The sequence below is a fragment of the Rhodamnia argentea genome, chromosome 2 (genome assembly GCF_020921035.1).
Source record: "Rhodamnia argentea isolate NSW1041297 chromosome 2, ASM2092103v1, whole genome shotgun sequence".
Classification (NCBI taxonomy): Eukaryota; Viridiplantae; Streptophyta; class Magnoliopsida; order Myrtales; family Myrtaceae; genus Rhodamnia; species Rhodamnia argentea.
The window spans coordinates 27,047,944-27,063,265 of record NC_063151.1 but is presented as its reverse complement, the minus strand read 5'-3'; the positions used below and the strand labels follow the sequence as shown (position 1 = coordinate 27,063,265).

Sequence of the window (15,322 nt, the reverse complement as noted above, 5' to 3'; positions counted from 1 at the left end):
TAAGTTGTGTTCGGAGATCACTTTAGTATGAAAACTTTCAATCGGATCACTTAAATATTAAATCGGAGACAAAAGGATCACTTTGGTACCTCCAACAATAATTTTTAGTGAAAATTAATACGTGGCTTTTTCAATTAAAATTTTAATATAAAATGACATTTAAAAAAAAAAAAGTCCACTTGGCTTCCACGTGGACTTCCACACTTTAAAATAAATTAAAATAAATCAAATTTAAATTCAAAAATTAGTTAAAACCTAAATTTGTTTAAAATACAAATTTTATTCAAAATAAATAAAAAATAAGATTAAAAAAGCTTAAAATTTACAAAAATTAAAGGAGGGATTCGGCGGTGAGGGTTATTATAAGCCCCACCATCGCCGGCAATGGCCGGCGGTGCTGCGGCGGGGCCGGCGGGTGTCGTCAAGCCCCAAGACCTCACCAGCGATCGCCCTTACCGCTTGGTTCTGCTTTGTTGCCTTTTTTTAAGCTTTTTTTGTAATTTTTAAGTTAATTTTTCAATTTATTTTAAAATAAATTTGTATTTTAATTTTTTTCCAATTTTTATCTTTTTATTTTTTGTAAACTAATTAAGTTTATATTTTTATATTTTATATTTTTTCAATTTTTACCTTTTTTAAATTGTTGATTGGACCTCACCGGAGCCATATTAGCTTTACTTATTAATAAAATAATGCCACATCAGAATTCCGGCGGACCAAATTGGGTTTGGCACTAAAGCAATCAATTTTTCAAGAACTTGATACTTAAGCGATTCGAATAAAACTTTTGATACCAAAGTGATATCCGTACACAACTTATGGCACCAAAAGTGTCCTTTTCCCGTTTATGTTTCGGAGTTGGTAGGCTATGATGCACAAGGAATGGATAGGACACCTCGGAAGAAATCTTATCCCGATGTTGTTAATATTAAAAACTCTTGGCCGGACTATAGAGTTACTCTAGATGAGAGTGTTCTTCACCCCTACAAATATCGAAGAAATGGACTGCCTATCTATAACTCTAAAATGTCAGCTGGAGGACGACATTCAAGTGGAGTCGGAGGATGAGTCCGTGGAAGTAATTATTATACATTTATAGGTAACAAAATAAAAATAAGATAAGGAGAAATGTGATAATTTTCTATGTTGAGATATCCCTTAGCACAAAGTTATTTTGATATGATTTCAATGGGCAAAAAGATACCAAGAGCGCCAATATTTGTGTACGGCGCTCACTTTAATATCAATTTTTTTTTTTAGATCACTGAAGTGCTAAATTGGAAAAAAAACAATCACTTAAGTGCAAATTCCAGCAAAAAACGATTATTTAAGTGACAATTCCGGCCAAACAGTACATGTGATATTTTTTATTAATTTTTTAATATTATGTGGAGTTTTCTTTAAAAAGTCAATCCACATGGCATTCACGAGGCAATTTTTTTTATACAAAATAAGTTAAAATATTTTTAATAAATTAAATTAAATTTAAAAAATGAGCTGAATAACTAAAAAATAAAAAATAAAAAAATAAAAAATTGAAATTTATTTGTTTAGTGACGAGGGCTTGGAAGCCCTCACCGCCGTTGCCACCCACCATCAACAGCAATGGCTAGCGAGGGTGGGGGATGGTCGGCGGGGGTCGTTGATTAGCAAAGTGAAGTGACGGATGGAATGACATGTTGCGGCCTCATGCATGTTCATCATTACTAGTTGCCGCCTCACTTACATAGTCATGACTAGTCGGGTCCAATCACTTCGGCTTAGTTTGGTCGACAAAGGTAATGGCCATGCATCATAGCCTCACATGCATGAGAACGATCCTTAGGTCATTTTTTGGAGAATTCGGGATCCAAGTAAGATAACCTTTAGCGAAGCTTTACCGTCAAGATTAAAGAACAACTTAAATACCATTCTAAAACAATTGAGTGACCCGAGTTCGGTCACAAATCGATGTGGTGTAGTGCAATTACACTAAGTCATGCACGACATCTAAAAGCAATCAGCGCTCCAATAGTTAAGATTTGCTCCAAATTAATTAATCAGTTGTCAACACCATGAAAATGAATATGAAACTAAGGAAAAATATGATAAATTTCTATGATGAGATATCCCTTATCTGGTTGTTATTCTGATAGGATTCAAACGTTATTATCATGCAAAAGTTTGTTTTTATTGTCTTATATCTATTGTTGAATAAAATTTGATAGTAGATGATTTTCCGTTTGTTGTACAGCTCACTCGATTATTTATCAACGGAAACCTCACGATCCAATATTTTTAAAACGAGATTGGATTTGTCATAAGAGACTCAGTATGGATAGCTAACATTTATCGGTGTTAATAGTGTGGTTTATAAGTCAAAATTGTTTTATTGAGTTAGTGTCATGCGAGAAAGAAAAAAATATAACGATTAGCCAACGTCAGATCTGTTGGTATATACTTAAGGTGGCGCAGGTGATAATTACAATAGTCCATTTAATTCTAATTTTAGGAGTACTTTGGAAATTTTAATGCTATCTCCCTTTTTACATATTTATTCATGAAACCCAAGCATTGTAACAGGTACTATATTACCTAAACCGAACAACCTATAATAGCTATTACAACGTCACTTCATTAATGCAACCAAACGGGCTATAAAAATTCACGCACAAGACGAATTTATTGGCTGGGTTTAGGCCCGGCCGAGCCTAATCATTGAAAAAGCTTGCCAATTACCATCGACTAATACTATCCTTATGGGCCAGGCTAGGCCTTATTTTTGCTAAGATTGCTCAACTCAGTCTTCTGTCTCCTTCGGCTGTGGCCTAATACTTTCATGATCAGATGTAACTAATAATATGAAGCCACGTCATATAAGTTTTTCATGAAAATAAATATAGGTAATATATATATTTTGGATATGTTCGTTAGAAGTCCTAAAACTTGTCGCGAAAGTGCAATGAAGTCCTAAGTTGAGAATGAGAATATTTTTCTTCCCTTCATCTCAAGGGAATATCCCCCAATTTTACGTCTCAGAGTTTAGACGAAATTGTTTAAGGACTTGCTTAGGTCCAACTCAATATAAGTATTCTCGATTTGTTTACTTAGGTCCAACTCCATATAAGTGTTCTCGATTTGTTTACTTATTCCTCCCCTATACTGAAGAAGTAGTATTCGAGTTAAATACCCAGTTGGTGCATATTGAGTTAAGCACGCCCTACATGATATGTGTGTAAAAGTTGAATATACATGTAAACTGAATGACAATAATTGGAGCTTCAACGTATCTGTAGTACTTGATGGGGGTAGAAACTATATATGAAATATCAAAGCAGCGATAATTACACGACTTCAACTAATTCCTCCAGATGTAAGGAAAAAGAAGAAGTAAAAACCAGCAAAACCATGTTGAGTTGACGGCAACAAGCGAGGATGAGCCACCGCAACGCATAAGCCCCAAAGTTGGACAAACGATCTCTCTCATTCATCTTTGAGTGAGAGACATGACTGTGAGCCAACATTCTACATCAATTTCTGGAGATTTATTGCAATTAGGAAGTGTCGGAAAAAATTGGTCAAATGCCCCGACGCCGAAACGGAAGCTAGTTCCGAAGACCTGGGATTCCCTCGTTTGATAGGGGGTTGCCTGCTGTGTTGAAGTCCTAATGAAGTTCAAAATGGCAGTACTGGTGTCATATGATCTGTGCTGACAATGCCAAAGTGTGTTAGTATGCTGGGGATGAAATGCTGCTTCTTATCATAGGATGTAGCCAATAAAGTGTTCGATCAAGTACTAACGACTTTGGGTTGCCGGATCCGATAGATCTTGCGTTGGATCCCTATGGAACCCACTATTGAGCTTTCTCGAGTAATTTCTTGATGGAGTCAACCACTTACTCTCCGAGGACTATCTGCAGGAGAGTGAGTCTTCCATGTCAACTAACAGAACCAGGGGGTGGACTACTACACTCAATTCGACATAAACATCCCCTTCTTCACATGGAGTTTGTTAAGATTAGGTGCACAAATACAACGGAATAGAGAATAAAAATGAGAAAGAATTAGAAATCTTATTCCCTCTCATTTTTTGAGAATTAGAAAGATTCTTTTCAAATTTGAATTTGTTTATTGAAAATCTGGGTTCTTCTAATTTATATTTTATTTACTTATTTTTGTAAAAATTTCCATCTATTTTAATCTCTTTTATTTTTTATTCCCCCCATCATTCCCTAATAAAATTTTATTAAATTAAAATATTTACCAATATACTTGAAATGTGTAACAAATATCGATACTTAATATATATACATAATATATATTATAGAGTAGAAAGAGATTCAAATATACAAATAAAAATATGAATAAATAAGAGCGAACATTGTTGTTATGTTTTTTGTTATTTAATTCAAAAAATTTAAGAAGTTTGTTATATGAAAAGAGAAATAACTTTTACACTATGAATATGAATACGAAAAATTCTTTCTACCTTTGTCTCACCTCTCGCGTTGAATATTTTTATTTTTATCCATCTTATACGTTCTTTATTTTCGACTTCATCTTATCTTGGCCAAAAAATAAAACATAAGATATCCTGTTTTTTATCCTAGCCATCAAACATAACCTAAGACTTTTTAAGAGTCATCGGCTTCCTCTCTTGCCCCTCTTACGTGACCCGAGGTCTTAAATGATCGTTATTTCGGTTTTCAGATTACAACTTTAGGGTACTAGAGAGGTGGCTGTTGTCGATCAATGTCGAAAACATCAAAGGTGCAGAGGAAGAGAATGAAGGGACGCTTGCGTGTTGGCTCCGTGCTCCCATTGGTAAAGTAAGCTCAGAATACTTCTCAAACTATTTCTTTTCTCACTTAATAAAAAAAAAAAACTGTTTCTTGTTCGAAAATTCCACATTGATAAACGCAATTGATGGGAAATGACCAAAATCGGCTACAGTTCCATAAATCTCTCCTAATTTGTCATTAAAAATCTTTTCAGCTAGAGTTACCATGTAATCCCATAAATCTCCCGACACTCGAATTTCAAATCTCTTTATGTAACGCCCACTAAACCCCGGTTGCCAAGATTATATGAACCCACTAAAAAGTTTCCTTTCATTTCAATACGTCAGAAAGTCTAATCTTACATCACCATACGGGAGTATTTATCATGAAGTATTTCAAGGGGGCCAAATAACCATATAACGTTACTCTTTCCCTGTCTGGTGCATAAATACCCGCTGAATCGCCTCATTAAAGGTGGCTATGGTATTACGTCAACTCCTCGAGTGATTTCAGCACTCATGTACCGACGAGGAAAAAGAGTATGTGTTGCTCCAAACATGTTCGGACATCAGAAATTTCAGACGAGGAAAGGCCGTGTTAACGGCACAGTGACGAAAGCTCAGCATGCAAGAAAGCTTAACCCAAGCAAACCATTGTTCGTGGGTTCGAGGCCTACATCTACATCTCTCTTACCTTTTTTGGTCGGAAAGGCATATGTATCTTGCTTTGATTCGCTGTAAGTGGGGAACGATGGAAAAAGCATGTGTTGCGAAGCCACATGCATTGTGCGAAAAACTTAGCACGTTAAAGCTTTGGCGAAATCGGATCATACGCTGTGCGGGAATACGAGGAGACCAAGACTTTTCAAGAGTCATCAGCTTTCCTCTCTCGTCCCTTTTTCACGCTGCCCGCGGTCACTCACCGATCGTCTTTTTTAAATGCTCGTCTCGGACGGGATTGATTCCCGACTTTAAAGCTGCTCGCTTGTTCATATTTGCTCTCTCAGTCTGTCGTCGCTTGAAATTCTCGGACATTTTCGTCATCTTCGAGGGGAAAGTAAGGATTTTTATGGCTTTCGAGATGGGTATGGGACTGGCCATGGATTCTACAGAAGATGCGCAGGCTGGTCCTGGCAGGAAGAGAGACAAGCCCGGTGACCTGACTGATATTATCCTCTCTTGGTCTCTTCGAGAAATCTTCGATGTGAATCTCTACAGGGATAAGGTTCTCATTTCTCAGTCTCTTTCCTTCCTTGTTACCACCCCCCACCCCCCCTCTTTTTGGGGCTATGTTTGTTGTTTTTATCATGCTCGAAAATGTTCTAAATGATGTTAGTTCCTTGCACTTTTGCAATGTTTCTCCTGCGAACCTTGTTATTTAAAGTGGGATTGTTGTAAAGTGGGGAAGGACTTGCTCTCCGTCTCTTTCTGGGAGTTCAGGGATATACTTCCCTCCTTAATCGCTATACTCTGTCGCATCCGTGTGAAATTCATATGTACGACGACAAAGTCGCTCGACTGAAGTTGGTCGGCCATGTTTGATTTTCAATACGCCCTTTTTGTAGGTGAAGAGCATCCTGGAGTCATTTCAATCAGTTGACCTGTACCTGGCTTCTTATATCTTTCCTTTGCTGGAGGAAACAAGAGCCAGTCTCTGTTCAAGTATGCAGAATGTATCTAGGCTGCCTTTCGCGAAAGTTATTGGGCTTGTCGAAGGCAAGAAGAATGTTTACCATGTGGAAGTGGACTACTGGAGAAACAGGTTCACTAACAATGGCAAGGAACCTTACAAAACTCTGCCTGGGGATGTTTTGATGTTAACTAATGCTAAGCCGGATACCATTCCCAGCTTAGAAAGGTTTGCAGGAAGATGGACATTTGCATCGGTCGTTGGAATTGTAGAACACGAGGACGAGGATGCTCAAACATCGGTAACGTTCAGAGTCGAGGCATTTTTGGACGATGAAATGAATGATGATCGTACCTGGGAGTCAACGTATGCAGTTTTTTTAATAAATGCAGTCACTAACAATAGGATATGGAATGTGCTACACAGATTTGGGAACTTGAAAGTTGTAAGGGAAGTTCTCTGTACGGATTCAGCGGTAAGGACTTTGTTTTTTTCGTACTTATTATCTCCGTAGGGTCAACGGTGAATGCATAAGTGCAGCAACAAAACTTCATTCTGATTATGAGAAAAAACTCCGTTCTCTTTTGAGTTAGCTTTGTTATTTCTCCAAACAGTCAAAAGAAGATTGCCCCAAGTCTTGCGATCACATAATTTTCAATGATGCAGTAGTATTGACACAAGGTTTAGCGATAGACCTTGTTTATAAATCACAAGATCCTTTGTGCTCGACATTAGTGCAGGTTGTACAAGGATAGAACATATTCAACAAATTTTTCACAGTTTCTAAGTTTTACTTGGGTTATTTTTTGCAGGCTGAGAAAGATTGCAATCTCTGTACTACTCAAAGTCATGGCTCTGGGCATGAGTGTCTCGATAAGAACTTGTTTGGTAGTCTGAATGAATCCCAGACAAAAGCTGTTCTCACTTGTCTTGATACAATCAAGTGTCAACACAGGTCAGCCGTAAAATTGATACAGGGTCCTCCAGGGACTGGGAAGACAAAAACTGTTGCGGCACTGCTCTTTACTCTCTTGAAAAGGAAACACAGAACCCTTGTTTGTGCTCCAACAAATGTTGCCATCAAGGAATTGGCATCTCGTGTTTTGCAGATGGTAAAACAATCGGTTTGCACAAACTCTCATGGGGAACACTTGGTCTGTAACTTAGGAGACATGCTATGTTTCGGGAACAAGGAGCGGATGAAAGTAGATTCAGATATGGAGGAAATATTCTTGGATCATCGCATTGATTGTCTTGCGCAGTGCTTTTCCGTACTCACTGGTTGGCAGAGTTGTCTACCTTCCATGATTGATATTCTCGATGACTCTGTCTGCCAATACCACATTTTTGTGGAGAATGAACGCAAGATTGTATCAAAGCCTAATGGTAATGATATTGCAAGCAAATATAGAAGCAGCAAAAAGGAATGCAAACCTGAATTTAAATCATTTCTGGAATTTTTCAAGCACAGATTCAGGTCAAGTGCAGAGTCTCTCCGAAGATGCTTCTCTATCTTATGCACTCATATATCCAAACGTTACCTTTTGGAACATAATTTCCAGGATATCATGTCCCTTCTCATCTTACTTGATTCTTTTGAAATTTCACTATATAGAGAGAAGTTGGATTCCAGAAAGTTGAAGGAAGCATTTTCATCGGGCCCATCTTCATTAAAGACGGGCACAGATCCACTATATACATCATTGTTGATGAAGAGACGTGAATGCCTCTCTCTTTTGCGAACTCTTAATACGTCTCTTGGAAGGCTAAATCTTGCAAAGTCTATGGGTAAGAGCAAGATAGCTGAGTTCTGTTATCAAGCGGCTTCCTTGTTTTTCTGCACTGCCGCAAGCTCATATAAGCTGTACTCCATGGAAATGGAGCCTGTCAGTTTATTGGTGATCGATGAGGCTGCCCAGTTGAAAGAATGCGAGTCAATGATACCGCTACAACTTCACGGAGTCAGGCACGCAATTTTAGTTGGAGATGAATGTCAGTTGCCTGCTATGGTTGAGAGCAAGGTATGTCCTCGCTGAATATCTGACTAGGAACGTGCACAAGCATACAAAAACATAAATGAATTCATGCTAAATTGACCTTTAACGCAAGCACACATAAACGTGAATGATTTTATGCTTAATTGACTTTTAAGTTTGTGTATGTTTTTATTTCTATAGCTTTCTAGCAAGGCTGGCTTTGGAAGGAGTCTATTCGAAAGGTTGAGTTCTCTGGGTCATCCAAGGCACCTTCTCAATATCCAGTATAGAATGCATCCTGAGATAAGTCGCTTTCCAACAGCAACCTTTTACAACAATCAAATTCAAAATGGGCCGAAAGTTACCAGCGAAAGTTACAGAAAATGTCATTTGCCGTGGCCGATGTTTGGCCCGTACTCCTTCATAGATATTTCCAATGGAAGAGAAGAAAGTGGGGATGATGGACATAGCCTTAGAAACTATGTTGAGGTAGGAGTTGTCCTGATGATTTTGAGGAATCTATACGGAGGTATGCCATGAGAGGTTTTCTCCATATTATATCATTTCCTGCCAAATTTGTATGAATTAATGCAAATAACGACCACATCTTTGCACTTGTTTGGTTATATAAGTGGATGTCCCTTTTGCTATACTGTCGTGGAGCATGGGCGGGCAATTGTTGACTGTCGAAGCTTCAAGAGAATGATATTTCTGTCAAATCTTACCATCAAGTCCATTTAGTTTCTTGGCATGTTTAGAGGGAGTTGCATAGCTTTCAATGTTTTTTGACACCGGAGATGATCTTCTTTCTTGTCATTCAGGTCATTAACTTGGCCTTACAGTACACATAAGACCGTAATCGGAGGTGTACACAATACTTTCACGCGAGTGTGGTTGTAACTTCTCCCTCATCTAATTATGTCGCCTTGGTTTTTCTGCAGCATGCAAATCTTCAGGGGAAGATCTAAGTGTTGGCGTGATATCTCCATATAGAGCTCAGGTAGCTGCAATACAAAAGAAAATTGGAAAAAGATATGAAAATATTAAAGGCTTTACAGTGAAAGTGAGGTCAGTGGATGGGTTCCAAGGGGGTGAAGAAGACATCATAATAGTATCCACTGTGAGATCAAACCCTCGTGGATCTGTTGGGTTTGTTTCTTGTACTAAGAGAACCAATGTGACTATCACCAGGGCAAGGTAGTCTCTTGTATTCCTGCTTAACCGAGCGATCAAATTTTGCCATAAGATGTTATTTACAAACAATACCTGCTTTTTGCTGCCTCTATGTAGATATTCTCTTTGGATTTTGGGGAACGGGGGGACGCTGACGAGAAGTAAATCTGTATGGGAAGCTTTGGTTCATGATGCTAAGAGCCGTGGATGTTTCTTCAGCATAGATGATGTTAAAGCCGCTTTGGCTGGGAAGAATGATCAACTTGATGCTCCAGTTGGTGGAAGGAGTGTTCCAATTAGAAATGCATGCTGGAGGGCAAAGGGCTTTCGTGATGCTGAGAGCCGAGAATGTTCCCCCAGTACTGATGAAGTTAAAGCCAGTTTGGATGGGAAGAATGATCAGCTTGATGCTCCAGTTGGTGGAAGGAGTGTTCCAACTAGAAATGCATGCTGGAGGGCAAAGGGCTTTCGTGATGCTGAGAGCCGAGAATGTTCCCCCAGTACTGATGTAGTTAAAGCCAGTTTGGATGGGAAGGAAGAGAATATTTGGCTCGATGATCCGCTTGGTGGAAATGGTGTGCTATTTAGAAATGCTCGGTGGAGGGTAAAGAAGTTTGCGCGATGGTTTTCTTTGCTATATTCGTCGGTTCAAAATGAACATCCGTCTTTTGCAGAATCAATAACAATACGTTTTCTTGTCAATTGTAGGTTTTCTTCAGTGACAACTTTGTGACGTCTTTCAGAAAGCTGACGTCAATTAGTACCAAGATGTCGATCATGAACTTCATCTCAAAACTTGCCGGTGGCTGGAGACCCAAGAAGAGCAGTGTAGGTTTACTCCCTGAAAGCTCTTCTCATATCGTGAAGCAATTCGAGGTTGATGGTCTCTACTTGCTGTGCACTGTTGATGTACTAAAGGAACTAAGATACATCCAAATCCTGAAGATTTGGGATGCATTGCCCTTAAGGGATGCAGCGAGACTGGTTGAACGTCTCGACAGCGAGCTCAAAGCATATGCAAATGATTTCATTAGTCGCTGCACCGTAAGATGTCTTGAGGGGTAAGTCTCGTCCCTTTTCCCTGACTTCAGTTCGAGAACGTATCAATAGTCTATGTGATTCACTTTCCTTGGGTAAATGATCTCAAGAACCTGACTCGAATTGATCTATTACAAACTATTGTTTTATTTGATCTCGTAACTTCCGTTCTATAGGGATCAGGAAGTTCCAAAGACATGGGATTCTCCTCATGGTATCACTTGTTTCCTTAGTACGGATCAAGTGCAAGCTGGGAGCAGTTTCGGCGCGAATGCTTGGAATCCGGGAGCGACAGAGAGCCTGCTTTCGATGCGATTCCACCCCTCATCATCAAGTGTAGTCAGGCACCTGTGCTCGGAGGACCCTGAGAGCGAAGCGAATCTTGCATCTGAAGTAACCGAGCTGATTTCCCCCTTCGGTGGGCTTCATCTCTGAGTAACCGGTGTTTGTTCCTTCTGGAGCTTTCGACAGAATCAGGGGAAGGAGTTTGATTGGTGCTTTATTAGGATGGAGTATACAGTTTCTTCGCAAGGGATTTTATATCTTAACCATCGAATACCAGTTCGACATTTTAACTGATATGAATGGCGGACGTTGAAAATTTGTCATGAATTCTATTGAAGCAACTTCTGTTTGTTTGTGTTAGAGCCATGCAGCTTCTTACCCAAAGGCATCTTAAGCATAAATGTCTTGGTGATATAATACTAAGAAAGGATAGAATATAAACTTTAATTGTAGAAGGGGAGAAGGTTGAACGAAATGTTGAATATACAGGAGCTGCAGTGGAAGAAGAATGATAGACGCTTGGGTGGATTTTTTATTATTATCTTAGTTTAGATCTCTACCATACATAAATTAAACTATCAGATTATTATATTTTTTTTCCTCAAAAATTGCATGAACATCAGTGCAAAAAATCATATGGACCCTACCATGATTTCCTTTCATTCAAAATATTTGAAAGTTTAATCATGCTTAAATACCGTGCATAAATTTCCACTTGATCGCATGGAGGCTATAAACAAGAGGAACGAATTCTATCGAACGTTCGAATCCTATAAGTGCGAATGAATGGTCTCGCAAAGCAACTCGGCTGACCAACAACACAAGCGTGTGCTACCGTCCTCATAAACACGAGCAAAAATAATTCGCATGTCGTCACGTTCCCGCGAAAATGAGCGGGAATTGATTATAGAGACCATAATTTAAGTTTATCTTGGAATAATTTTGGAACTCTTTGATACTCATCACCTCCAAACCTCACTTTTAATTTTCGCGACGTAAATCAAACGTAACCTGGTCTTAAGATTCCGACCAAAAAAAAAAAAAAAACCCTGGTCTTAAAATCAAGACACAGTTATCTACCATGTCGCCGAATGGATTCCCCCATGTAACGAACCGTCTCTCTCTCTCTCTCTCTCTCTCTCTCTAGCCCAGCTGGCTTCTCTCTCTAAACGGTTTAGGGGGGATTCTAGGCGCTGGCGGGAAAATGTCCATCCCCATGCCATGTCAGCAGCCAATGGCCTCCCTCCACGTGGGGGTTTGAGCATTTTGAGTTCGCGAGCACCGGCATTATCCTGAACTAGAGAGTACCCGATTGCTTTTGATTTCCCCTTCTTCCCCCCCGCTGCCCATCCATGACTAAGGAGCAGCTCCTTCTTTTACATCCATTTCTGTTTCTCCCAGTTTGCGCCAGGTGAGACTCGCTCTCCATCGACGTATCTCTCGCTTCCATCTCTTTTGCTTTCGGTGACTCTTGTTGATATCGGATTTCTCTCTCGTTTGTCTCAGTAACATCTTTCGACGGATAAACTTGCTCTCCTGAATGTTAGTCTTCCTTCTGTTCGGACATGGAAAACGACGCCTCCGCTCAGTTCTCCATCTCCGCACTTACCCAGCGGTTCGCCGCCACTTTCAGCGCTCTGTGCCGCTCCACTTTCCCGCCAAAATCGCCTCACTCTAGCTCCACGGTGATCTCGTGCTCCGCTTCCTCCGACGACCACCACAGCGCAACAGCAAGGAGCGCCATTGCCTTGGAGCACCGCGCTCGCCTCGTTCTGGAGAACCAGCAGCTGCGCGATCCCTGCGATCTCCTCCGTTGCGCGTACGACCTCACAGAGGAGATCGACTCGCTGGCGCAGCTTCGCTTGGCCAACTCCGAGCTCGCGATGCAGAGCTGCTTCCGCCGTCTCGGTCTCTCTGATGCTAATTCCATGGGATCGGTTTTCTCCAGCGAGGGCGTCTGCAATTACAGATCGGCGAGCGTCGTGGAGCAGAGCGGACATGAGACGACCAATCCTATAAGAGTTTGGCTGCTGAAGATTAGGTCCAGTGGCTACTTTAGGTTGAACCAGGCTGCTGCTAGCTACAGCCGCTCGAGTCGACCACCAGCGAGTCGGCTCCGCATGCCAAGAGCACAGGAGCTTACAAAGGTGAGTTTCTTCTCTGGATTCCACAGATTCTTCGCAATCTATCAAATGATCTGCGAAACTGTGCTTCCTCGATCTCAATTTTCTACTGACTGAACCGGCATCTCGTATTTCCCTTGTATTCTCGGAACATGTTGCTGAAGGTGTTTGATTGACCAGTCTCTGTCGATTGAATTGAACGGGCGTCTCCTTAGTTAAAATTGTCATCGACCATGGCATTATCTCAGGAAGAAGAGTTCGATGTGTGCAGGTGCAACAGCGCGAGTATTTGCCAGGTGGTAAGAAAGAGCAGGAGGCATTGGAGTTCGAAGTTTCCAGCCAGGGGACGTTCGAGATGGAGCTGTGCAACAAGTGGCAACCGACAGGCACATGTCCCTACGGCGACCACTACCAGTTCGCCCATGGCATCGGGCATCCACATGATGGGACTGAGGTCTTCAGGATGGTCCTAGCCGGCGACACGTGTCCCTACGGCCACAGTTACCAATTCCATAACTCACGAACAACGACTCAAAAGGATAATGAAGACGGTAAAAGGAGGTAAATCAAAACTAAATGTGGAAATACTCAGTTTTTTGAGCGGGGGGGAGGAGTGCATCCAGGTGCATTTATAGATGAGATTAGCCTGAAGAGAGTCAGACAAAACTTTTTTGATTGGATTTTACTGTAGCTATACATATTTCGTTGTTTCTGTTACTGTGATTTTGCATGTTACGCAGGGAGTACGTTACTTTCAGTTCAAGGTCCAACCCAGAGGAGGAAGTGGATAACTTAGAAGAGGAGGAAGAAGAAGATAACGAAGAGGAAGGCATGGCCACAGAAGAAGAAGAAGAAAAAGATGACAAAGAGGAAGACATGGCCACGGAAGAAGAAGAAGAAGAAGAAGAAGAAGAAGATGGTGACGGAAATGGAAGGGTGTTTAAAATCATTAATGTCCTCAATCAGAGTATTGAAGATGAAATAGCTTCCCTAATGCTCAGTGACTTCTCGGATTATGGACCTCTTGTACAAGCTGTCCATGCTGAATGGGTGAAGCTCACAGGTAGAACACCACAACCGGAAGTGGACATAGTCAAGCCATGGCCAAACTTTGACACACTTTATTGTGAAGCAGATGGCAGTCCCGTTGAGATAGAAGTAAAAGAGCTAAGATGGGAAGAATTCAGAAAAGTTGCGAGTTGTGTGCGCATGTTTCATAACCTGGTTAGCATTTATCTCATTGAAGATAATCAAGCCAAAAAGGCAGTAGGTGAAGCGGATCTTCGCCCTTTGGGAAGCTATGAGGATCTTGCACATGTCCTGCACTTGGAGTCTTGGAGTGGGCAAGGTATAGGGGAAGAAATCCTAATCCTAACGTGGTGGATATTGGAAGTTCTTGGCCAGGATACAGGATTACCCTTTTTGGTTGGGAGGATCCCATAAGTACAGCCATGGTTTGGGAAGAATTCAAGTACGCACTATGCTTCATTCGTGTGAAAATGATGGATGGAGGCCCGAGTGTAGATGAAGAGAACGTGGAGACTACAGAGAAGAAAACGGCCTTCTTCGAGATTTGTAAAGTTTCAAGAACCGAGCACCTTGGCGAGGCCCCACCTGAAAAAGTGATAGCCTCTTTAAGCCTTGACCAATTCTCGGCATACAACAGCTTTGCGGAAGCTGTCCATACTGAGTGGATGAACCTTCTAAGCAGACCACGAGTATCCGGTATAGATCAAGAGAATCCCTGGCCACACTTTATCGCCACTTACCGCGGCGCAAATCGAAGACCGGTCGATATAACGGCATTAAGTTGGGGAGAATTCAAACAAATTGCCACCTCAGTGACTATGGAGGAGGAAGGGGTTTCGATATATTTGGCTTTACCTTTCTCATCATCTCAACTGAAACAGATTTCCGAAGTGGGCAAAGTGTATGTTGTTGAGTTGACAAGCTACGAGGATCTCGCAAGAGCCCTGTACAAGGCATGGGCGCGATACACGGGAAGAAACGCCAGTCCCAATGTAGTTGATGTTGAGTACTCTTGGCCAGACCACAGAGTAACTCTGTTTTCCCAGGATGACAGTGGTCTCTGCAATATCCCGATAGAGATTACTAACATGGATTGGGCAGAATTAACGGAGACCCTATACAGTATTCAAGTGGAGCCGAACAAAGAGATGGACTCATCAATAGATGACACTTCAAGAAGTGTAGGAGATGAGTTTGAAGATTATGGAGAGAACGAGGATGGCGGTGGCCATGGCGGAGGCAGTGATGAGTAATTGTGGATGACGATGGCCTGCGGGCATATGGAGTCTGGAGAAGATCGGCAGACCCC

At 41.0% G+C, this 15,322-nt stretch overlaps 1 protein-coding gene across 12 annotated transcripts in view; it reads left to right on the top strand.

Annotated features, from left to right (window-relative positions):
- The window catches only part of LOC115737324, a 32,031-nt gene extending 20,867 nt beyond the window's left edge, over positions 1–11,164 (top strand). For 2 of the 12 annotated variants that reach the window (XM_048273987.1, XM_048273986.1), the window contains exons 8-10: positions 9,813–10,142; positions 10,247–10,599; positions 10,753–11,164. In XM_048273987.1, coding sequence (XP_048129944.1) covers positions 9,813–10,142; positions 10,247–10,599; positions 10,753–11,011 — 942 coding nt within the window. In that variant the 3' untranslated portion in view covers positions 11,012–11,164. Of the gene's footprint in view, positions 1–5,478; positions 5,985–6,324; positions 6,865–7,201; positions 8,411–8,566; positions 8,895–9,306; positions 9,563–9,655; positions 10,143–10,246; positions 10,600–10,752 lie in introns of those variants that run through there. The other 10 variants (XM_048273985.1, XM_048273988.1, XM_048273983.1 and 7 more) reach the window with 9 other exon arrangements.
- The last annotated feature ends 4,158 nt before the right edge of the window (positions 11,165–15,322 follow it).